The sequence below is a fragment of the Balaenoptera musculus genome, chromosome 13 (genome assembly GCF_009873245.2).
Source record: "Balaenoptera musculus isolate JJ_BM4_2016_0621 chromosome 13, mBalMus1.pri.v3, whole genome shotgun sequence".
Taxonomy (NCBI): domain Eukaryota; kingdom Metazoa; phylum Chordata; class Mammalia; order Artiodactyla; family Balaenopteridae; genus Balaenoptera; species Balaenoptera musculus.
The window spans coordinates 36,604,208-36,630,273 of record NC_045797.1 but is presented as its reverse complement, the minus strand read 5'-3'; the positions used below and the strand labels follow the sequence as shown (position 1 = coordinate 36,630,273).

The following is a 26,066-nucleotide window of genomic DNA, read 5'->3' as shown; positions in this document are numbered from 1 at the left end:
GGTGGGGTGAGATATGACAGGGTGAGAGAGTGTCATGGACATATATACACTACCAAATGTAAAATAGATAGCTAGTGTGAAGCAGCCGCATAGCACAGGGAGATCAGCTCGGTGCTTTGTGACCACCTAGAGGGGTGGGATGGGGAGGGTGGGAGGGAGGGAGATGCAAGAGGGAAGAGATATGGGAACATATTGTATATGTATAACTGATTAACTTTGTTATAAAGCAGAAGCTAACACACCATTGTAAGGCAATTATACTTCAATAAAGATGTTTAAAAAAAAAAAAAAAATATATATATATATATATATATACTCCCGTATTCAGTTTGCTAGTATTTTATTTAATACTTTTGCATTTATGTTTTTTTTCATTGAGGTATAGTTGCTGTACAGTATTATATAAGTGCATCTGTGTTCTTAAGAAATTCTATCACTTTACTCGCACTTGACTGCTAACAAGCCCTCAACTGGTATCAAGGTTATACTAGCCTTATAAATAAGCTAAGGCAGCTTTTTTTCCTATCTTCTTGTCTCTGGCAAAATTTGTATGTGATTCTTCACTGAAAATAAGCAAAAGATATACAATGCATTTAAGAAGAAATTACCACCCGTTACTGAGTGACATAAATGAACACCTGATTAAAATACAGATATACACCTGCTTATGGCTGAAAAGACTATATATCATAAAGATATCAATTCTGACCCCAAATAATCTGTAAAATTCAGTGGAATTCCAATCAAAGTCCCTTCAAGATTTTTCATGGAACTTGACAAGCTTATCTTAAAATTCATATGTGAAAGTAAATGGTCAAGAATATCTAAGACTTATTCTAGTTAACATTAAGACTATATAATAGCACAAGTATATAGGCATATAAATCAATGAAAAAGAAAGTTACCCATAAAAAATATCAATTTTTTTGTGAGTTACTAATGTTAGTACTTTATGTTTAACAGTGATGTAAGTGTTGGCTATAAGATCTGTGGTCCACAAATTATTTCTGGAACATATTCTCTCTCTCTCATTCTTCCTTAATTCTGTAATTTCTACTCTTAATTTTTTAACTGTTACAGGGAATTTGGGGTCATTAATTTCAAGAAGGTAATAAGGCTTAACAGTTCTTGAGTTGATATTATATCTGTACCATGAAGGTTTTCATTTCTTAATCTTTCTGTGGACCGTCTCACTATTCATATATATGAATGTAGTTTTTAGTAAAATGCAGTAGAGAGTATATTTCTGTAACTCCATACCTCTCAGTTTGAGACAGTTCATGCATGAATCTTTACAGTGTGATAAAAGACATCTAGTATCTAGTATCTATATCACCCCCCCAATTGGCTATCCTCTAGATATATTTATTTTTTAACTTTTAGATAGTTTTAGTGTTGCAATTTAGTTTAAATGTTGGATATATACAGTTAAATATGTTCCTATACCCCTGGGAAATGGTCATATTCTAAATAAGTCAAGAAAGTAAAAGCCACTTGGCTTCATATTTCATTTTCATGTCTTTTACTTGATTAGGACAGCACATACAAGAATAGAGGACATGCAGTAAAGCTGGTTGAGACTAAGGGTAAGGTACTGTTAAATGATATTATATTAAATACACTGCAAGAGACCACTACTGGGAAAGTCATGCCCTTCTCATCTTGACTTTAAATTTAATTAAATACTTATTAATCAAAAATTAGTCCACAAATAATTATGGAGTGTTTACTACGTGCCAGATACAGAGGTAAATTTACTACAAAGTTTATAAAGCTTAAGCTTTTCTGCCTCTTATTTGTACATATCTTTCCCAGTACCTAATTTTGTACTTGAAATGTTAAATTATTTTTTTTAACTTTCTTTTTTAAATTGAAGTATAGTGGATTTACAATATTATAATATTTTCAGGTGTACAGCATAGTGATTCAGTATTTTTATAGATTATACTCCATTTAAAGTTATTATAAAATAATGTCTATATTTCCCTGTGCTGTATAATATATCCTTGTTGCTTATCTCTTTTATACATAGAAGTTTGTATCTCTTAATCCTATACCCCTATCTTGACCCTCCCACCCTTCTGTCTCCCCACTGGTAACCATTAGTTTGTTTTCTATATCTGTGAGTCTTATCCTGTTTTGTTATATATATTTGTTTGTTTTATTTTCTAGATTCCATATCTAAGTGATAATATACAGTATTTGTCTTTCTATGACTTATTTCACTAAGCGTAATATTCTCTAGGTCAATTAAATTATTTTCCTTCAGAAGTATAAGTTTCAAGCCCCGTAAAACATGTATCTACCCCCTGATGCCCATCCATCAAGGTTTTCACATACTAGTGAACTGTGTTACCGTACCATGTTTAGATGTTTAGAATCATGTGTCTCGGAGGCACATGGCACAAGGAGACACTGTAAGTTGTACAGTCCTTTTTTGTTTCCTTGGTCTCTTTTTGGAGACTTATTGTATAAGATTAAAATGGCATGTAATGGGTCTAAAAAGATAACATAGATGACAATAGATTTGAAAAGTGTCATATTGATAAATCCCAACCTTTACTGCCACCCATTCAGGATTACCTAGTTAGTGAATGGTTTTATTATAAAAGTGTTACTAATGTGGAAGCAAGTTTTCAGAAAAATATTCAGAAGAATGAACTATTTAGTTTCTGTCATTCTCAGTGACAATTTTTAATTTACCATTTGCCAAACTGACTTATATTAGTAACATCTTTTAGCACTATTAAGTGAAATTGGCTTCCACTGAACAAAAGATGACAAACACTGATAGTCTTTGGCTATGATCCACGTTTAAAAATTTACACATATCCTCTCTGTATCATCTAAGATCTGGAATAAAAGACTTGTTATTACTGGGAGCTCATTACCTTTCACAGGTGATATTTAATGTACTACTATAATGAATATGCAGATTTACAACAAAAAGCATTTAAAGCTAAGGAGTTTCCTGGTGGTCCAGTGGTTAGGACTCGATGCTTTCACTGCTGAGGGCCCGGAATCAGTCCCTGGTCGGGGAACTAAGATCCTGCAAACCATGCAGCACAACCAAAAAAAAAAAAAAAAAAATATTCAAAGCTAAAAAAAAATCCTGAGTAGATTTTCATCTTTAAATTATACTTTGGACTAGTCATTGACAGATAAGTTTAACTATTATAACATATTGATGTTGTTATAACCTTTTCTAATTTTTGTTATGCTTTTGGGGATTAATAGGTTTGTATGAGATAACAGAAGCACTTACAAAGACATGCAACAGCTTCTACACATTTAAGACTACCATGTTCTGGCCCTCCCTGCTATAATATTTTACTTAGTTCAAATCAGTTGATAATATAAAACTTAAATTCATTAAGTACAAGCTTTGCAGCTTTAAGCCTTGTCCAAACCTGCTTTCAGAACATTTAATTTCATGCTGCTTTATTTCAAGTAAAGATAAAGTAAAATGTTGATACACTTCTTTTTGTACTTATTTAAAATAACATTTCTTTTCATAGGACAAATCTGGTTAATAAGAAATTTTAAGAATTAGGAATAAAATATTTCTGATAATGTGTTAATATTTTAGAAATGTCATATTTGTAGATTTGAGGGAAAAGTAACTTTGAAGATAAGGAAGTCTATAAAATAATTTATCTCATAGGTACATTTATATTAATATAAATTTTAGTAATCAGTTCTTAATGTCTACATAAATAACTACATAAATAATCTTTCTTATATAAGAACAATGAATAATTACTTTGAATGTGAAAATATATGTGAACAATTTAGATTTTGTTACCAAATGGAGAATTTACTTGGAATGACACTTATTTTCATGTTAGAATAAGTTTTAAAGTTTTTAATTCATAAATAAAATCTACTGCTTCTTTTTAGGAGTTATATTTTTGGCTTGTTTGAATTTTGTCCTTGGAGCTACTGGTTTATTTAAATTCATCTATTTTAGTGAATTCAATTTTTTCAGTTTATTCACGTTCACTAAGTTTTCATGTTTATTGCACTGTTGTATATATTATTATCATACTTTTTAAAAGTCTTCTGATCATTTTATATACTGCTATATAGAATGATCAGAGTTATTCCCAGGATATTATAACAAAATTAAGTTACTATATACAGAAAACCCTAAAGACTCACAAAACTACTGATAAATGAATTCAGCAAGGTAGCAGGATACAAGATTAACATACAGAAATCAGTAGAGTTTCTTTACACTAACAATGAAATATCAGAACGGAATGTAAATAAACAATCCCTTTTAAAATCGCATCCAAAAATAAACAACTTAGGAATAAACCTCACCAAGGAGGTGGAAGACTTACTTATATGCTGAGAACTACAAAACATTAGTAAAGGAAATTGAAGATGATTTAAAGAAATGGAAAGATATGCCATGCTCTAAGATTGGAAGAATTAAAATTGTTAAAATGACTATTCTACCCAAAGCAATCTAAAGACTTAATGCGATCCCTATCAAATTACCCATGACATTTATCACAGAACTAGAACAAATAATCCTAAGATTTATATGGAAACATAAAAGACCCAGAATTGCCAAAGCAATCCTGAGGAAAAATAACCCTCCCAGACTTCAGACAATACTACAAAGCTACAGTAATCAAAACAGTGTGATACTGGCACAAAAACAGACATATGGATCAATGGAACAGAAAGAGAACCCAGAAATAGACCCACACACGTATGTTCAATTAATCCTCAAGAAAGGAGGCAAGAATATACAAATGGGAAGACACAGTCTCTTCAGCAAGTGGTTTTGGGAAAGTTGGACAGCTGTATGTAAATCAATGATGTTAGAACACACCCTCACACCATACACAAAAATAAACTCAAAGTGGCTTAAAGACTTAAATAAAAGACCATAAAACTCCTAGAAGAGAACATAGGCACAACATTCTATTACATAAATCATACCAATGTTTTCTTAGGTCAGTCTCCCAAGGCAATAGAAATAAAAGCAAAAATAAACACATGGGACCTAATCAAACTTATAAGCTTTTGCACAGCAAAGGAAACCATAAACAAAACAAAAAGACAACCTACAGACTGGGAGAAAATATTTGCAAATGATGCAACCGACAAGGGCTTAATTTCCAAAATATATAAACAGCTCATACAACTCAATAATGAAAAAGCAAACAACCCAATAAAAAATGGGCAGAAAACATAAATAGACATTTCTCTAAGGAAGACGTACAGATGGCCAACAGGCACATGAAAAGATGCTCATCATCGCTAATTATCAGAGAAATGCAAATCAAAACTGCAATGAGGTACCACCTCACACCAGTCAGAATGGCCATCATTAAAAAGTCTACAAATCATAAATGATGGAGAGGATGTGGAGAAAAGGGAACCCTCTTACACTGTTGGTAGGAATGTAAATTGGTACAGCCAATATGGAGAACAGTATGGAGGTTCCTTAAAAAACTAAAAATTGAGCTACCATATGATCCAGCAATCCCACTCCTGGGCATATACCCAGACAAAACTATAATTAGGAAATATACATGTGCCCCCTATGTTCACAGCAGCACTATTTACAATAGTCAAGATATGGACATAATCTAAATGTCCATCGATAGATGAATGGATAAAGAAGATGTGGTATGTGTATACGTATGTGTATGTGTATGTGTATATATATACACACACACAATGGTATATTACTCAGCCATGTAAAACAATGAAATAATGCCATTTGCAGCAACATGGATGGATCTGGAGATTATCAAACTAAGTGAAGTAAGTCAGAAAGAGAAAGACAAATACCATATGATACCACTTTATGTGGAATCTAAAATATGACACAAATGAACAAATCTATGAAACAGAAACAGACTTACAGACATAGAGAACAGACTTGTGGTTGCCAAGGGGTGGGGGGGAGGAAAGGATTAAGAGTCTGAGATTAGCAGATTCAAACTATTATATATAGGATGGATAAAGAACAAGGTCCTACTGTATAGCACAGGAAACTATATTCAATATCTTGTGATAAACCATAATGGAAAAGAATATGAATAAGAATATATATATATATGTATAACTGAATCACTTTGCTGTACAGCAGAAATTAACACAACATTGTAAATCAACTATGCTTCAATAAAATTAAAAAAAAAAATCAAGTTGCCAAACAATGTTTTAATATGCTACTAAAACACTAAAACAGAAGTTTTATTTAAAAACAGGGTTATAGATGAATATATATGCATCTTTAGTTATATATATATATACACTATATATATATATATATATATATATATATATACACACACTATAAATGAAGGATAAAACCAAAAGTGATGACCTCACTTTTGGTGAGAAGGACTAAGAAAATGTGACCCTAACCAGGAGAAAAAATGGTCACTTGAAACAGACCCAAATGAACTAATGGTTTACAGGAAACACAGGAGACAGAGGAACATATTAATAAGCACTCCAAAGATATGAGGTTGGTACATGTCAAAATATGAGAAACTCTATAGGGCAAATGGCTCAGTTTATTCTATAGCACAACTGCAAAAAAAGTGGGGAAAAGAGAGGTAGCCGGAACTCAGATTAAAATAAACCACTGAGGGACTTCCCTGGTGGCACAGTGGTTAAGAATCCGCCTGCTAGTGCTGGGTACATGGGTTCAATCCCTGGTCCGGGAAGATCCCACATGCCACGGAGCAACTAAGCCCATGTGCCACAACTACTGAAGCCTGCGGGCCTAGAGCCCATGCTCCACAACAAGAGAAGCCACTGCAACAAGAAACCCGCGCACCACAATGAAGAGTAGCCCCAGCTCACCGCAACTAGAGAAAGCCCACGCGCAGCAACAAAGACCCAACACAGCCAAAAGATATAAATAAATAAATATAAAAAATTTGAAATAAATACAAAAAAGAAAAAAAAATAGACTTTAAACCACTGAGACACATCAATCAAATGAAATGTTGGACCTGGTTGATCCTGAGATACAACTACCTTTTAGATTTTTAAAAATAAATATTTCTGGAGATAACAGAGAAATCTGAACATGAACTGGATTATTTGATGATATTAAGAAACTAAGGGGAGGGACTTCCCTGGTGGTCCAGTGGTTAAGAATCCACCCTGCAATGCAGGGGATGCTGGTTCCATCCCTGGTTGGGGAACTAGGATCCCACATGCCACGGGGCAACTAAGCCTGCGCGCCACAACTAGAGAGTCTGCATGCCGCAACTAGAGAGCCGACGCACTCTGGAGCTTGCACCCCACAACTACAGAGCCCACTCGCTCTGGAGCCCGTGAGCCACAACTACTGAGCCCATGCGCCACAACTAGAGAGAAGCCTGTGTACCATGACAAAAGAGCCCACGTGCTGCACCTAAGTCCTGATGCAGCCAATAAATAAATAAAATAAGTAAGTAAGAAACTAAGAGGAATTTCTTTAGATTTGATAATAGTATTGCAATGACATTACTTTAAAAAAAAACAAAACTCCTCTTTCAGAGATAAATAATGAAGCGTTTAAAGTAAAATAATATGTTGCTTCAAAATAATCCAAAATGGGATGTAGGGTGGTTGGAGATATAAATGAAAACTGTTTGGTCATGTATAGGTACTTGTTGAAGTTAGGTGATTGGTATATGGCAATTCATTATTTTATTCCCTCTGTTTTTTATCCATGATAAAAATAAATAAATTCAAAACAAAATTAATAGTATCATCCTCTTTAAAAACAAATTTCCTTTGCCATAATTATGTCCTTTTCAATCCTAATTTGTGTGTGTGTGTGTGTCTTCTTTTTCTATGCCTTGATGATATTTTTCTAAACTATTATCTTACAGGTCTTTTCTAGAAAATGGCTTTGATTTTATTGAGAAATTCTACTTTAAAAAATTTAATTTCTTCTTTTATCTTCATTAATTTCATTTCTCTACATTCTTTGGATTTATTTGTCTTTGTCCTCTTGAGATGAAAGCACAGGTCATTTATTTTCAATCTTTTAAAAAAAATAATGAATTTAAGGCTATGAAATTTCTTCTGAGTATTAATGCTTTGGCTGCAAGCCACAGACCTTGATATGTAATATTTTCATTGTCATTAAGTTATAAGTTTATAATTTCCACTTTGAGATCACCTTTAGCCGAAGAGTTATTAATAAGTATGTTGTTAAATGTGGGGGCACATAATGTTATTTTTTATCAGGGTGATCTTCTTTTAAAAATTTATTTATTTTATTTATTTATTTTTGGCTGTGTTGGGTCTTCATTGCTGTGCACAGGCCTTCTCTAGTTGTGGTGAACGGGGGCTACTCTTTGTTGTGGTGCACAGGCTTCTCATAGCAGTGGCTTCTCTTGTTGTGGAGCATGGGCTCTAGGCACGTGGGCTCAGTAGTTGTGACTTGTGGGCTCTAGAGTGCAGGCCCAGTAGTTGTGGCGCACGGGCTTAGTTGCTCTGTGGCATGTGGGATCTTCCCGAACCAGGCCTCCAACCTGTATTCCCTGCATTGGCAGGTGGATTCTTAACCACTGAGCCACCAGGGAAGTCCTGGGGTGATCTTTTTGTAGTTAATTTTCACTTTTACTGCACAGAAGTCACTGAATATGATTTCTGTGGTAGAAATATTTGGAATATGTTGATATTTCCTTGGTGGCTTAGATATGATCATTATTTAAAATGAGTGTTATTTTATTAATAACATGCATTCTGTTTATTAAACATATCTTCATTAGGTCAGGTTTTCTAATTGTTATTAAAATCCTTAATATCCTTACTGTTTTTTTCCTTCTCAGTGTATGGTTTTCAGAGAAGGGTGTGTTAACATCCTGCACTTTGTGGATTTTTCAACTTTTCTTGAAGGTTTTTTTTTTAAGAATATATTTTGGAGCTCTGTAGTTAAGTGAATAGTGCTATCTCTACTTGATGGATTACTTCTATAATTATCAACTATATTATTATAAAGGATCTCTCTGTATTAGTTATCAATTGCTGCAGAACAAATTACCCCCAAAGTTAGTAGCTTAAAACAATAAACATCAATTATATCATAATTTCTGAGGGTCAGGAATCCAAGAAGACTTAACTGGGCAATTCAGACTCAGGGTCTCTCATGAGGTTGCAGAAAAGATGTTGGCCAGAGGGGCAGTCATCTGAAAGTTTGTGTATGAAGGCCCTGCTTCTAGATGGCTCATTCACATGGCTGGCAAATGCAGTTCCTTACCGGCCATTCATAAGACGCATCTGTATCTCACTGCACAGGCCTCTCCATAGGGCTGCTTGAATGTCCTCATGACATGGCAGCTAGCTTCCCCCAGAGCAAGTTATCAGAGAGAAAGGGGCAAAAAGGAAGCCACAACACATTTTATTACCTAGTTTCAGAAGTCATACTTCATAGCTGAAGTGAGTTACCAGGTCCAGATCACATCAAGGGGATGAGAGGATAAGGCACCACCTTTCGAAAAGAGGAGTATCAAAGAATTTGAGCACATGCTTTAAAAGTACCTCACCTTCTTTTTCCCTTTTAATACTTCTGTCTTCAGATATTTTCTTCTGACAGTTGGTTTTGGAAGCATTTATTTATATATATTTTTATATATTTATATATATTTTATTTATATATATTTTTATTTTTTATATTTATATATATTTTATTTATATATATTTTTGAACCATGTTATTTTGGGTTTGGAGTGTTTTATATATGCAACACATACCTGGATATTTAAAAATCCAATTTTGTGGTCTCTGATTTTCAGTAGGTGAACTTAATTCATTGACATTATAATTACTGATGCTTAGACATTCTTGCCAGCTTATTTTTTACTTTCTATTTGCCATACCCTTATTTATTTCCTTTTGATTATTTCCTATTTGTTCTGCAATAATTTATCAAGTCTTCTATTTTGTGTTTTTCTTATTTACTGATTCTAAAGTTACGCCATTTGTATTGGTCTGTTAGGGCTGCCATAAGAAAATACCAAAGGCTGGGCACATGAAACAAGAGAAATACTATTTTCTCACAGTTCAGGAGGCTGGAAGTTCAAGAGGACGCTGCTGACAGGTTTGGTTTCTCCTGAGGCCTCTCTCATTGGCTTGCAGGTGACCACCTTCTTGCTGGATTTGCCGCTGTGCACATGCATCCCTGTTGTCTCTTCCTCTTCTTATAAATACACCAGTCATATTAGATTAGGGCTCCACCTCCATGACCTCACTTAACCTTAACTATATCTTTAAAGGCCTCACTTCCAAATACGGTCACATTAGTGGTTACAGCTTCAACATATCGATTTGGAAAGAGAGGGGGACACAATTCAGTTCATAAAATCACCCTTCCTATTTTTCTGGTGAATATTCTTAAATTCTTAACATACATCAGCTTATTTTTCTAATAGTACCTGGGGTTTATCAGTATTTACTTGCTTTGACTTCTCCACTCACCCACCTTGCTACAACCTGATTATTCACCCTTGCTTTCCCAGGAACATTTTTGTGATTCCTAGTATCCCCTTTCCCAGGGCATGGAGAACTTTTGGTGCTTCTTTCAACTTTGGGAGCCATCTTATCTGGACATTTAGGTTTCTGCTTTCTTTTTTCAATCTTATTTTGTGTGTTTTACAGTTTTCAGTGGATTCCTCACAGCTTCCGGTCTCTTATGTATTCTTGATTTGAATTCCAGTTATAAATTTTAAACACACACACACACACACATACACACACGTATGTTCCATCATTTATAGAGATGTGGCACAGGGGGGAGAAGTTGATGTATACACTCAATCCAGTGTCTTAAAACAGAAGAGGTACATTTCATTTATAGATTAATTCTTCAGAGCAGAGACTTCTGACTGGGAAAATTTGAACTTGGAAATCCAAGATAGGTTTGAGTCAATAGAGGTCAGAAAATTCTATATTCATAATATTGTATATAATTACAATTATAATGTATATAGTAAATGTCAATTCTTGCTTCAGAAGTTTACAGGTATAAAACTCTTCTAAATAAAAACAGGGCCAAAGAAGCTATTTTATGTCAACTTGATCACCAAGTAAGTGCCTAGGAGTGGCAGATGTAAGCCATGCTATAGAAATCATGCCAACGGAAGACAAACTACCCGATAGTATCATGCCAAGGGAAGGCACAGATGGCTGGAGAGCAGCAGCTATAGGTCTTTTTATAGCATTATCAAATAGCACACACTTGACATTCCAACTGGTCCTGTGCCAATGGCCAAGGTAATTAGGGATGTCAACATGAGAAAGTTCAGAAGGCACAGTCATCCTCATGCCATCCACATGGGGCCAGAGAAGCAATCTTGGGTAGTAACTGACTGTCTTTTATGCCACAGTAATAATTAGGTTGGAGAGGTCACTTGAATTTTGAAAAGCAGAATAAGGTCCCAAAGACACAGAATTAAAAGTATTTCTGTGACCAACAGAAATAGACTTCAAAACCACACAGCTTCTAGAGAAACAATAGTCTAGAGCTGTGACAATAGTGAAAATTTTAAATATTCTCAGTGTTTAGAAAAGTTTCAAGTACAGTACAAAGATCTTTTTTTTCTGACTCATTGGAGAGTAAGTTGCCAACACACTCTGGAATACATTAGTGTTTATTTCCTATAACTTTGGATATTCTCCTACATAACCACAATCAAATCATGAAATTAACATTGATAACATTACTCCCACTTAATCACTGAAATTTCACCAATTGTTCCAGTAACAATTCACAGCACACAGATCCGTTTCTTGATAGATTTAGTTGGTATGTCTCTTTAGTCTCCTTATTTAGTATAAAATAGTTCTTCAGTCTTTTCACTGATGTGAACTTGGAATTTTTGAAGAGTATAGGCTAGTTATTAGAATGTCCCTTAATTTGGGTTCAATTGGTATTTCCTCATGATTAGATCCAGATTTTGCACTTTTTTTGCAGGAAAGCCACAGAAGGGCTGTTGTGTTCTTATAACAATATATAAGGTAGCAAATTATTTTTATTTGCTCCATTTTGATCATTTGATTAACATGGTGTGTACCAGCCTTCTCCACTGTAAAGTAACTCTTTTTCCTTTTGTAAATAATACATATTTTGTGGGGAAATATTTTGAGACTATGTAAATAATATCCTGTATCTCATGAAACTTTCTCTCACAGTTACAGCATTCATTACTGACTGTTGCCTTATTCAACTATTACTATGATGTTTGCCAAATTGTGATTTTTTCATTTTATCATTCCTTTTATATTTATTAAATGGCTTTATTTCTTTATTTATGTACTTACTCGTATCAGTATGGACTCAGGGTGCCTCATTTTATATAATGGATTACAGGCATACTCTGGAGATATTGTGGGTTCAGTTCCAGACCACTGCAATAAAGTGAATATTACAATAAAGCAAGTCACAAGAATGTTTTGGTTTCCTACTGCATATAAAATTTATGTTTACACCATACTGTAGTCTATTGAGTGTGCAGTAGCATTATGTCTTAAAAAACATTGTACATACCTTAATTTTAAAATGCTTTACTGCTAAAAAAAAAAAAATGCTAACCACCATCTGAGTCTTCAGTGAGTTGTGGTAGTAACATCAAAGATTACTGTTCACATATCACCATAACAAATATAATAATAATGAAAAAGTTTGAAACATTGCAAGAATTACCAAAATGTGACACAAAGCCATGAAATGAGCAAATGCTGTTGGAAAAATGGTGTGATAGACTTGCCTGAGGTAGGGTTGCAACAAACTTTTAATTTGTAAAAAATGCAGTATCTGTAAAGCACAATAAAGTGGAAGTGCAATATAATGAGGTATGCCTGTATAATCATCCCATACATTTTGATATGTTCGTTAAAATTCAATTAAAAATATTTCCGAGTTTCTCTTGTGATTTCTTTGATCCATGAGACTTTCAGAGAAGCGCTGTTTAATATGCAAATAGTTGGGGACTGTAGATATATGAATGTTATTGACTTGTAATTTAATTCCTTTGGTGTCATATTTCAGTCTACTAAAGTGTATTGTGCTTTATTTTATGGACCAGCAGATAGTCTATGTTTAGTGAATATTCCACATACATTTGAAAAGAACGTGCATTCTAAAGTTGTTGGATGTGGATTCAAAAACTGTCAGGGTTAAGTTGGTTAAAAGGTTCACTAATCTTTATCGATTTTTTTTTTTTTACTACTTGTTCTGTGAATTACTACATTTGTCTATTTCTCTTTTTTGCTGTCAGCTTTTGCTTCATATATTTGAAACTCAGTTATTTTGTACATAAACATTTAGAATTATGTCTTTCTGCTGAACTTTCATTATCACAAGTGTCCTTCTTTGTCTCTGGTAATACTTCCTTTGTCCTGAAGTCTAATTTGTCTGATACCTCACTGTTTGCATGGTACATCTTTTTAATTTCAGTTTATTGTGTCATAATAACTGAAGTGTTTCTCTTAATACACAGAATATAATTAGGTCTTGCTTTTTATCCAGTTCCACAATCTTGGACTAAAAAAAAAATTCAATCCCTGCTTTTTAATTGTAGTGTGCAGTTAATTTTAATTTAATGTAATTATAAATGTTTGGGTTTAAGTATACCATCTTGCTTATTTGTTTTCTATTTGTTCTCCTGTACTGCCCTCTTTTGGGTTGAGTATTTTTTATGTATTTTTAAATTTCCTCTATTGACTTTTTAAAGTTGCACATCTATTTAAATTTTTAAGAAAATCCTCTTGGCACTACAATATGCAATCTAATCTATCACAGTCTACTTAGAATTAATATTATACCACTTCAGGTAAAAGGTACGAACGTTACAGCAGTATAATTTCATTTACCCCAACCCCCGTGATGTTAGTGTCATTCATTTCATATCTACATATGTTATAAACACCACAATGTATTGTTGGTATTTTTCCTCTAAACAGTTATCTTTTAAAGAAATTTTGGCATGAGGAAAAAATACTTTTATTATTAATCCACACTTACCATTTCCAAAGCTCTTTATTCTTTTATGTATATCCACATTTGGCATCATATTTGTTCTGCCTGAAGAATATCCTTTAATTTTTCTTACAGTGCAGGTCTGTTTGTGCTGAGTTGTCTCAGCTTTCATTTATTCAAAAGTGTCTTTATTTCATTCTCATTTTATGGTAATTTTCACTAGCTATAAAATTGTGTGTTGAGAGTTTTGATTTTTTCAGTACATTAAATATGTTGTTCCATTATCTTTTGGCATCATTGCTTCTGATGAGAAGTCAGTGATAGTTCCTATTAGTTGCTGATCCTTTTATGTAGTTTTTTTTTCTGGGTATTTTAAAGATTTTTCTCTTCATCATTGGTTTCAGTAGTCTGGATATGCTGTGCCAAGATGTTGTGTGCCTGGGTAAAGCTTTCTTCTATCTGGAGTTCACTGAGCTTCTTGGATCTATAGACTGATGTTTTCCACCAATTACATGTATTTTAGAGCACTTGACTTTGTCTCACATGTTAGTGAGTCATTGTTCATTTTTTGCAATTTTTTTCTTTCTTTTATTCAAATTGGATGATCTCTATTGAACTATCCTCAAAGTCACTAATCCTTTATTATACAGTGTCTATTATTTTTCTAAGTAGAATTTTTGATTTCAGATTTCATATTTTTCATTTCTAGAATTCTTCCCCCCATGGTTTTTAATAGTTTCTATGTCTCTGCTAAGAATCCCTACATATTCAGTCATTATGTTCTTCTTTTCTTTTAAAATCCTTGAACATATTTATAATAGCTGCTCCAAAGTGCTTGTCTGCTCATTTCAACATCTGGGTCATCTCAGGGTCTGTTACTATTAGCTTCTTTTTCTCTTCATAATACATCACATTTCCCTGCTTCTTCACACACCTAGTAATGTGCGACATTGTTTATGCTCGACATTGTGGATGTGACATTTCAGGGAGTTTGGATTATATTGTCTTTCTTTAAAGGATATTGAGTTTTGTACTAGCAAGGCATTAAATTTGTGGTAGATTCTTTTGATCCTGTCAAGTTGGTTTTATGATATTTAAAGGCAGATTTACTTCAGTTTTGTAAATAGTCTTAGTATGTGGTCCTTATTCTTAAAGCATGGCATTTCTGAGGTTTCATATAAATGCTCAGTGAGGTTGCTTCACTTTGGCTGAACCAGAATTAAAGCATGTCTCTGCACTCTGCAGCCTTTCCATTCGCTCTCAGTGTCACAGCAGAGGCTCTTTGATAGGCTTTGTCTACTTGCAGCCTACTCTCCCATCAAGGACCCAAAGGGAACCACCATGAAGACTTCTGGGTCCCCACTCATCACACAGATTCTCCCTTTCTGGTATCTTGCCCCACAAATTCTAGACCCCTCATCATCCCTGAATTCTGAACTCTTATCTCTGGCTCTTCAGCTGAGTGACATCACTGGTCTCTGCTCTGGAACTTTTATATAGGCCTCATCTGTGTATTCTCCATTTTTTGAGGAATCATGGTCCTGCTGTCCTTATTGTCCACTGCCTAAATACAGTTGTCTCATATATTTTGTCCAGTTTTACAGTAGGAGGGCAAGTCTGAAAACCAATGTCTCCATTGGCTGGAAGTGGAAGATTCCCCCTTCCCTTACCTCACCAGTAATATTTTAAAACAGTTGAGCCAATATTAATTATATCATTATTTCTCTTTGTTTGGGTTTTAGTAAGAAACAGCCTTGAACTATAGGGACCAATGAGAAGCTGATGCTTTTCTAAAGGACAAGAGATTGGGGATGGACACAAAAAGTGTTACACCTGTCCGGTTCACATGACACTCTAAGATACAACTCTTCTTTGTGTCTCCCAAGATGCAGATGGGTTCTCAAAGAGTAGATTCATGGTTCTGGAAGATCTATCAATATGATGACTAGCATAAACCACATCTACCTGAAAGAAAATCATGCCTAAACATGTGAAAGTATTCTTTCCTGGAGACATGAATGAGAAAATAGGGAAATAGGCAATTGGTGCTACTTTTTTGTGATCCTTTTCATATTCACTGCACACAACAGACACTTCCCTTTTACTACAGACAAACTTTAAGAGCACTTAATTTGGATGAATCATCTCCCCAGTAAGCTGGGGTTCTGTAAATCGTTCAAGCTAGATCAGATTGTCATGTAGATTGTCATTCTACAATAAGCAGACTTACTGAAATCTTTGTGCATTTTCATAAAGAATAAAAGGGAAACAATAGCTTTCTTAGACTTAGTTATGGGTAGTCATCAAGTCATAAATTGCTAACTTTTGGAGAACTTCCAAATCTTTTGTTTATATAAGCAGTTTGGTATAATTGGAAATGACATGGATTTTAGAGTCAAACACATCTGAGTTTGAATCACGATTTTCAGTTTTCCTTATCAGGTTTATCAACTATAAAATAGGTATAATAATTCTGTTGGTTAGGATTATTATGAAAATTAAATAAGATAACATGCAAAGCCTCTGGCATAATGCCTGGCACTTTGCAGATGATTAAGAAGAGTTAACTTCTTTAATTTTTTGAGCTGTAATGATTTTGTTCCTGATAATCATAAAGCACTTGCATGCCCTCAAGCAAGACAGACTATAAATTTAAGCAGGCATAATCACAAATATCTCCTACTGTTATCAAAAGGAAAGACTTGCATTATTAATCCTACAAGATTAAAACAATTCTTCAACTTGAAGAGCTGTAAATTTTTTTTTTACTTTCTTGAAAATGAGTTAAAATAGGAAAAAATTAGGTTCTTTTTAGTTCTTTTACTTTAATTGAGTGATAAACCCTAGCACGCAGTATTTTATAAAATTTCATTTGATCCATTTTGGGCATAAAATTGATGACATGTTATGCTTAAAAGTAGAATTTGTCACATTTAAGGCTCTTAGTGATTAATAGTTCAAACATAATAGCACACTGCAGGGAGTTATACAGAATTGGAAAGCAGCTAGTGCCAAGTTTAACACTTCACTCACCTTCCAAAAATATACTGCAGAACTTCTGATTCCAGTTATCCAGATCAGGATATATAAGAGAACACTCTTACTGAGAATGACTAGAACAGCTGGATAAAATAATTTCTAAAATTCTGTTTGAAGACACTGGAGACCTACCAAGACAGTGAGTATTTGAAAGACCAAGTTCCTAGACAGAAGCAAAGCCCAGAGAGGTATAAGCCTGATATTTGGTGCTGCTTTTGCTTTCAAAGCATTTGCCAATTTGTAATTGGTGGCCAAGAGCCTGAGAAACTGCGCAGAAAGTAGTGTTTGAAAAGTTGAGAAACTGCACAGAGCTTTAGGTAGAGTGTCAGGTATTGGACTAAAAGTACAAAGTTATACTTCAGAGACTGCTGAGGAGGCAGAGCTGTCAGCTGGGACTACTGAAGGGCTACATTCTTGATATAAGTATAAAGTGGAAATAAACCACCTCTCAGACTGAAACTCAGCTTCAAATAAACTCAACTCCAGAACAGATTAAAATGTTGTTTAACCTTTACCCTAATTATTTGCCAGAAACAAAAGTAAATTCTTTCTGGAGGAAAATAACATCATATACAGCCTCAAATTATCACTAAATTTTAAATATCTTATGTCCAAAATTCAATTTAAAAAAAAAAGAGGAAAGAGATAAGAGTAAATGACCCCCAAACAATAGCAACAACAAAAAGGCCTACCAAAAAGACATTAGTCAAGAGAAAAAGAGGAAAAAAAAAATGAAAGAGAAGAATGGAATATAGTTAATACTAAGAAGGCCAAGGATGGTTAAAGGACGTAGAATAAGTCAGACATACAGAAAAGAAATAGTTGTACTATTATTTATGTTTTACATCAATTAAATAATCCAATTAAAAGACAAAGCTTGTGAGAGTTGATTACAAATATCCAACTCTATATTGCTTACAAGAGATACAACTTAAATATAAGGAAACATGGATTATGATATACGAAGGATATAAGTAAACACAAACCAAAATAAAGCTGGTGTAGGTACACTTTGAGATATGAAGTCGGTTTTAAGGCAAACACTTCTAGAAAATAGAAGAATGTGTCATAATGATAAAGGTGCAATATACCAAGAAAATATAACAGTTCTAAACTGGCATGCACCTAACTACACAGCCTTAAAACAAATAAAATAACAAAAAAGGCAAACAGAACCACAATCACAGTGGAAAATTTTAATACATCAGTCTGAGTGAAGATATAGAAGAATTTTTATTCAATTAAAAAACCCAACCTATGGGTAGGTACTATATTATTATCGTCATTTATATACATTTTTAAAAACTCAAAAGTTACTGATCTTGAAGGGAACTTATGACCCAAATTCCATGTATCTACCATTACACCTTCCCATTACACCTTGCTGATTTGGGGTAAGGATAAACCCAAACTCCTTAACATGGTCTGGATGTAATAAGGAGTAGAGTACATTTCTCAGAACTGAAAGAAAGCTGATGTAGCTGGAAAGCAGAGAGGTGAGAGTGGAGGGGCCTTAGATGCCATATTAAGGAGTTAGAATTTATCCCAAAGGTGACGAGAAGCTGCTAAAGGGTTTTAAACAGAAGAGTGAAATTATAAATCATGATTTTTTTGACAAGGGGTCTGCAAACTTTTTTTGTAAAACACCAGATAGAAATATTTTAGGCTTTACAAGCTATATAGTCTCTTGCAACCACTCAACTCTGCCATCATAGAGTAAAGCAGTCATACACATTACATAAATCAGTTTGGCTGTGTTCCAATAACACTTCACTTATGGACACTGAAATCTGAATTTCACTATCATGTATTTTTAATATCATATATTTTAAAGTGTTTTGATACTATTTTTCTTTTGATTTTTTTCAGCGATTTAAAACTGTAATACAAGCCATTTTGGGGCTAGATTTGGCTGGCAGGCCATAGTTTGCTGACCCTAATTTAGAAGATGTTCACTTAGGCTACAGTGTAAAGCAGACAAAGAGGTCCTTTCTGGCCCATTTCCTCAGGTCCAGTACCTACATACTGACTTTTTAATATTCAAGGCCTATTGATATCATGCTATATGTCTTTTATCCTTCTATCTCTGATAGATGCTAATGCAAAAAGAATATTCTCAGGTTAACCATTATACTTTTTAGGTGACCCCTTTGCGTTCAATGTGGTCATATTTTTATTCTTTAAGGAAGAGATATCTTGGCAGTAGAAGATAATTTACATGTAGGAATAATCCTGTTTATTTAAAAAATTTTTAAATTCAAAGAGGTAATATTTCTCAGTATATAGGCTAGATGATCATTTAAATAGTAATATTTGATCTATTAGAAAACATGATAAATTCTTTAGACAATTTCAATATAGAGCTTCAAATGTATATAGTAGAATCATGAGCTTAAATGGAGCTTTGTTTAAGGCCTTAATGCTCTCTTAAGGCTCTTAATGCTTCCTTAAGGCAGATCTTGGGCTATAAAGAAGCAAAGTTACATAGGAAGAATAAGGATGTAGCATTTTGATTGTTCACTTTTACAAATAAAAAGGAAAGTAAAACTATTTCTCTCATTCCCTTATTTTAGGTTTTTACCTTTTACTAGTAAAAATCCTTATGGGTTAGGGTTAGGGCTAGCCTATCAGCAGAAAGCCTATTTGGCTTTAAACTAACATGGAGACTTTCTTTATATTGTTACTGCCTAACTGAGACTAAATGCTGAAACAGATATGATTTGAAAAAAATTTATAAGATGGCTTTGATAATTATGTATTAATTAATAGCCAAAGCAGCAAAAATTACACAGCAATATAATAATACATTGAGAAAGAAAGTTTACCAGACACTAAATGTTTAAATACTCATCTCTTCAGTTCTTATCTTGGCTAGAAAAAAGACTGGGACTATAGACATAAAAAAAATAAAGAAATATGAAGAAAATCTACCTTTACTTGTGAGTAGTGTCAGAGGTGAGAAGGTGGAGATAAAGAGTGAAAGTCATTGGGGTCAGAAGATCTAAAAAGTGTTGTAATTAAATTTCTGACACTGTGATGTCTGCATGCATAGATTTTGGTGAAAATAATAAAATGTTCCCTTAATATACTAATATGCCTGATCAATTTGACCTAACAAAATACAGATGACCAACAAAAGGCTCATACATTTGAAGTAATTAGATTTTTTTCATGATCAATGAAAGCACAATTTAACTGAATGATGCAAAATTAGAATTTAAATAACAAATTCATTCCAAAGTCCTGAACCCATATTAACATCTAAAGCATCAAAGCTTAATTTAAACTACAAAATGTCTTCATTTGTGCAGAAGATTCAGGTAAAAGAGCCTTCCAGAAGTTTTTGTTGTTTTCAAGAAGCTTTTGCTTCATTGTTTCATTGACAACAGTGAAATCTCTGTGGAGCAGAATATGCTGGAAAACCAGGAACCCCACCTTTGTTTATCTGATCTCACTGGACGCTGTGATGAAAGATCTTATAAAATAAGAACCTGATACAGAGCACAAGGATCTGTAAGAAACTGGTTGATTTTACTGTTCCGTAGCTAATAAATGGAGGACTAAAGCATATTTGAATTTGTATCCTCTTGGATCCACTTTGCACTGTGGATACTTTAAAAATACAAGTGAGAACATTCAAAATATATTACTTCTCACTAAAATCTAAGGGACAAACTGAGCACATTCAAGATCTAGGGGACATGTTTTGCCCTATGTCCTGGTTTCTGAAGTTGTACTTCTTTAGAAAATGGATTAGAAAGACATTTAAGCTTGTTAGATACAAAGGTGTCATCCCCTCACATCAACGTACATGAGGAGAAACGTTCAAGAATTATAAATTCTTAGAAAACATAAAAAATCCTTTGGGTCTGGCAAGGAAAATGTCAACAAGTCAAAAGAGACTAGATGGCTATTGACCAGTTTCATGAAAGCAGAGCTGCAAGCCAGGATGGAATAATGCTTTCCCACCATGTGTCGAAGGCACAAATGACACTAATCCTTTTTAATGGTCACAAAAGCTGACAACTTACTCAGCCTTAGAACTGAAGGCACAAAATCATCTCTGGGAATGACTCACCATAAACAGGTCACGAGCACCAATGTCAACAGCTAACAGAAATGCCTTTTCAAATCTCTGGTACCTATAAGGAAGAAAAGAAATGTTGTATGTTGTGAACAAAACTACAGAAGAGGAGAGAGCAGTTTGTTTAATTTACTTATGTGTTACTGTTTTTGTTCTGATAAGAAAAATATTCTCAAACAGGAGGGACTTTGCCTGCTGGGATCTTCCCTATGTGAACTCTTATTGTACTTAGGAGGAACCGAGGCACACAGCCCTGTGGAGGTGTTCAGTGCAACTTTCAAAGATAAACATAACCAGATTAGGTGCTGCTTAATATGGAGAAATGATAGCTTAGGAAATAATGTTTCTCATTATATTTTACTTTGTTGTGTTTTGTTATGTAAGAGAAAAGTATGGGGATATGGAGAACATAGCAGGATAAGAGCAATTAATAAATCATATAATTATACTTTTATGTTTCTTAGGTAAAACTTGAGAAGTCAAATGTTGCATTATTACAAAACTCTCATATTTGTGAGTTTGGAAAAAATACGTTCTCTGTTGTAAATGAAAATAATAAATGGTTTCTAAGATTTTTTTTTTCTTGGAGTATAGTTGCTTTACACTGCCGTGTCAGTTTCTGCTGTATGTACAGCAAAGTGAATCAGCCATACATATACAAATATCCCCTCTTTTTCGGATAACTATTTTTTAAAGATACTACTTTTCTACTCTTTTATCCTATCTTTCCTTGAGGTAAAACTGAGAATTTTCTTTGTGAAAGTTTAATTTTAGGCTAAAATACATGAGAACAAACTTCAGTTTAAATTAATTACCTCTGTAGAAATTTTAAAATCCTGAGAGAAAAGCATGTCACAAACACAATTTGCACAGGATTTGGGAATGAAAGTTCATCTTTATTTTGTCTAAACGTTGAGACTTACATATAACTGTCAGTCTTTCTGACTCAAGAAACAAGAAGATAAATAACCAAGTTGTTCTCTGTTCTCTGTTTTATATTGTGAAATAAAATGATATAAAATATAATGATGTGCCACAACAAGAGAAGCCACCACAATGAGAAGCCTGCGCACTGCAACGAAGAGTAGCCCCTGCGTGCCACAACTAGAGAAAAACCCTCATGCAGCAATGAAGACCCAATGCAGCCAAAAATAAATAAATAAATAATAAATTTATTTTTAAAAAATATATGAGATTTCAAATAAAACGTGTCAGAAATGTATAATATTATTATTGACAGAGTACATACATTTATTAGTGAAATAGCTAATACAATTAAAATTCAAACACACAAGGCTTATTATTATTCCATATGAGCTGGTAGGTCCAGAACCTGAAACACTTCACAATTTCCATGCTGTGTTTGATTACTGTTATCCCATCTCCTCCCTGGCTCTACTTACTAGTATCTCCAGTATTTGCTTGAATCCCTTTCAACTATGGGAGATCAGAAGAAAATTGTGTTTTGTTCCAGGAAGCTGAATGATTCATTATATATACAGTGGAAGTGGGATGTAATGAGGAAGAAGACAGAGGATCAGCAAGTTGTACTACTCTTCCATACATTCACTGCCATTCTGCATTTGTTGCCACTCCAATGAAACTTTTCTAGCAGTAGTAAATTATCCATCTTCTAATGTTCAAACTTAAAGATAAGTTCTTATCTTGTGTACCCTTTTGGCCATATCTGACCCTATTAACTTCCCCTCCTTGAAACCCTCTCTTTCCTTGCATTTGGAGATTCATTCTTTGTTTTCTCAATTCTTAGAATTCATCTTCTTAGTCTCCTTTTTAAGTTAATTTTTCTCTGCCTACTCCATGAAGTTTTCCCCAGTAACCTTACCCACTCCTATGGCATTGATAATTATATCAATGACCCATAAATCTCTAGGATCCATTTATTTCCTGAGCTCCAAACTCTTTATTCCCAGGAAACTCAAATTTAACATGTCTAATATGTCCATTGATACATAAATTTGGCAACCATATATATGATTAATTGAAATTGGGAAATATGAAATTAAGGTGGACAGGTCAGGAGGTACTCTTCATTCTAGGTGAAAGGTAGTGATTAACATTATGATAAAATGAAAGAGTTGGCATTGGCATCTGGCAGTATGTTCAACCAAAAATATCAAAGGGCACTCCCAACTAGATTGCTTATAAAATATATGTTAAAGTACAACACAGGACTCTTAAAAAAAGGGAAATTTCCAAGGGTACCACACTCTAAGTAAAAAAAAAAATAACCAACTAGCCAAAGTCCCTTGATTGAAACTACAGTAAGAATCCCTGAGCAGAGAGCAAAAATGGGGGGAAAAAAGGCAGAACTACTCTGGACCATCACCCTCAGTAGACTGAGCCCTGAACAAGTCTCAAGGTAAAGGGGCTAAGCCTGAGACTTTTGATTAAGACATGGGCTAAAATGATCCCAGGTTATTAGTGCCCCTAACTTTGGTAGAAAAAAATAAAAAGAAAATCCATGCCTGGATTAAAGCACTTTTGATAGAAGCCATCAGGATTGCCATAAATTAAAATAAAACAAGTATGAGTTCACAATGAAAGATCACTGAATACAAAAGAAAACAAGCTACTGTGATGGAAAATTAGAAAATAAACAACAGATTTACTTCTCCAGGGATTTCAGATCACTGAATTATTAAAGTTAGAATATAAAATAATTCAGCATAAGATTTTAAAAGAAATAATTATGGAACCATGAAAATAAGCATACAACAGGATATAATAAAAAAAATTACCAGGTAGATTTTTTAAGAAATAAAATAGAACTTTTGGAAATGAAAACCTGAACTGGAGTTAAATAATTTGTCACAAAGAGAGAATTAGTGAAGTAAAAGAGGCATAAGTAAGGAATTATAGAAAATGTACAGAGAAATGAGAAAAAAAATATAAAGAGAGGTTAGCAATACAGAGAACATGAAAAGTCTAACATGTCTAATCAGGTAATTAAGTTAAAGGCTGAGAATTTTCCAAGCTGATAAATGATATGAATCAATAAACACAAGAGGGACAATATATATCAAGCAGGATAAATTGAAAGAATCTATAATTATGGACATCTGTAATGGAAATGCAGAACTCCAAAATAAAAAGATCTTAACTGCCAGAGAGAAGACAGATCACCTACAAGGAACTACTGATACAGACAGACTGACACCAGACCTCTCAATGGCAACAATGGGATGTAGAGGACATTAGGGACATACTTTCAAATTATAGAGAGAAAATAGCATTACTCTTGTATAATATGACAGTGGAACTTTCTTTCAACAATTAAAGAAAAAATAAAGACACTTTCAGATATACAGAACTGAAAGCATTCAACAGATCTTCAATAAAGGGACTTCTAGGGAACATAACTCAGGAAAAAGGAAAATGATCCCAGAAGGAAGGTTTGAGAAGCAAGAAGGAATGGCTCAAAAAAAATGATTTGGTTAATATACAGGTAAATACCACACAGACATACATTCACACACACAAATGGTCTGATATTTTTAAGATCAGAAAATACTAATTACTATATCATGTAAATCAAGTGCTAAGGTCTTTGCTTTTGTACTGTTGAAGATAATAACTGTTTCATTTTGGTAACTATGCATAGTCAGATTTCAAATAGTAACCACTAAAAGACTGTATAAATTGCTTGAATAGCAGTATAGGTAGAGGGGGTTGAGGCTGAGTGAATTGAAAAAGAAAAACATTCAAGAAGTATTAAAAAAACAACCAAGAACAGTGGATCTATGCTGGTGCCCTGGTGAAAACAACAACTGAGAGACAGCAGGGCCAACTGCTGGCATACCCACAGTTAAGGTGTGGCCAAGAGCAGTGCCAACAACAGGGTAATCTGAGAGCTCGCACAATGGGTGAAAGGTGACACAACAGAGCACACCCAGGTGAGCAGCTCCAGAGGAGGAATACTGAGTGGCTTCTCTGCCAGTGGGAGTGCTCCAATCCCACCTACCTGACACCACAGATCAGAACACAGGTAAGAAACGGATCTGGGGGCCTCTACTTCCAGCAAATAGGGAGCAGACCATGCCCCTGTCAAGGCAGTGACAAACCACAGAGCATGTCTAATATGTCCACTGTCAATTTGGCAACCATATATATGATTAATTGAAATTGGAAAATATGAAATTAAGGTGGACAGGTTAGGAGGTACTCTTCTTTCTAGGTGAGTAATGATTAACATTATGATAAAATGAAAGAATTGGCATTGGCATCTGGCAGTATGGACAACTAAAAATATCAAAGGGCACTCCCAACTAGATTGCTTATAAAATATATGTTAAAGTACAACACAGGACCCTAAAGAAAGGAAATTTCCAAGGGTACCACACTCTCAACCAAAAAATAACCAACTAAACAAAGTCCCTTGATTGAAACTAGAGTAAGAATCCCTGAGCAAAGAGCAAAAATGGGGGTGGGGGAGGCAGAACTACTCTGGACAGTAGTCGAAGAATGGGATGTAGAAGATAGTAGGGACATATCTTCAAATTATACAGAGAGGATAAGCATCACTCTTGTATAGAATTTGAAAAAGAATAGATCCATGTATATGTATAACTGAATCACTTTGCTGTACACCTGATCAGAATATTGTTAGTCAGCGATACTCCAATATAAAATACAAAGTTAAAACAAAAAGGAAAATCCTAAAGATGCTACCAGAAAACTACTAGAGCTCATCAATGAATTTAGTACAGTCACAGGATACAAGATTAATACACAGAAGTCTCTTGCATTCCTATATGCTAACAACAAAAGATCAGAAAGATAAACTAAGGAGACAATACCACTTACCATCACATCAAAAAGAATAAAATACTTAGTAATAATCCTACCTAAGGAGGCAAAAGACCTGTACTCAGAAAACTACAAGGTGCTGATGAAAGAAATGAAAGATGACACAAACAGATGGAGAGATATACCATGTTCTTGGACTAGAAGAATCAATATTGTCAAAGT

The 26,066-nt window shown here is 34.1% G+C and overlaps 1 protein-coding gene across 1 annotated transcript in view; it reads right to left on the bottom strand.

Annotated features, from left to right (window-relative positions):
• LOC118906362 (WD repeat containing planar cell polarity effector) overlaps positions 1-26,066 on the bottom strand; it is a 409,302-nt gene that overhangs the window by 159,063 nt on the left and 224,173 nt on the right. The window contains exon 14 of the mRNA XM_036873828.1: positions 21,072-21,135. Coding sequence (XP_036729723.1) covers positions 21,072-21,135 — 64 coding nt within the window. The remainder of the gene's footprint in view (positions 1-21,071; positions 21,136-26,066) is intronic.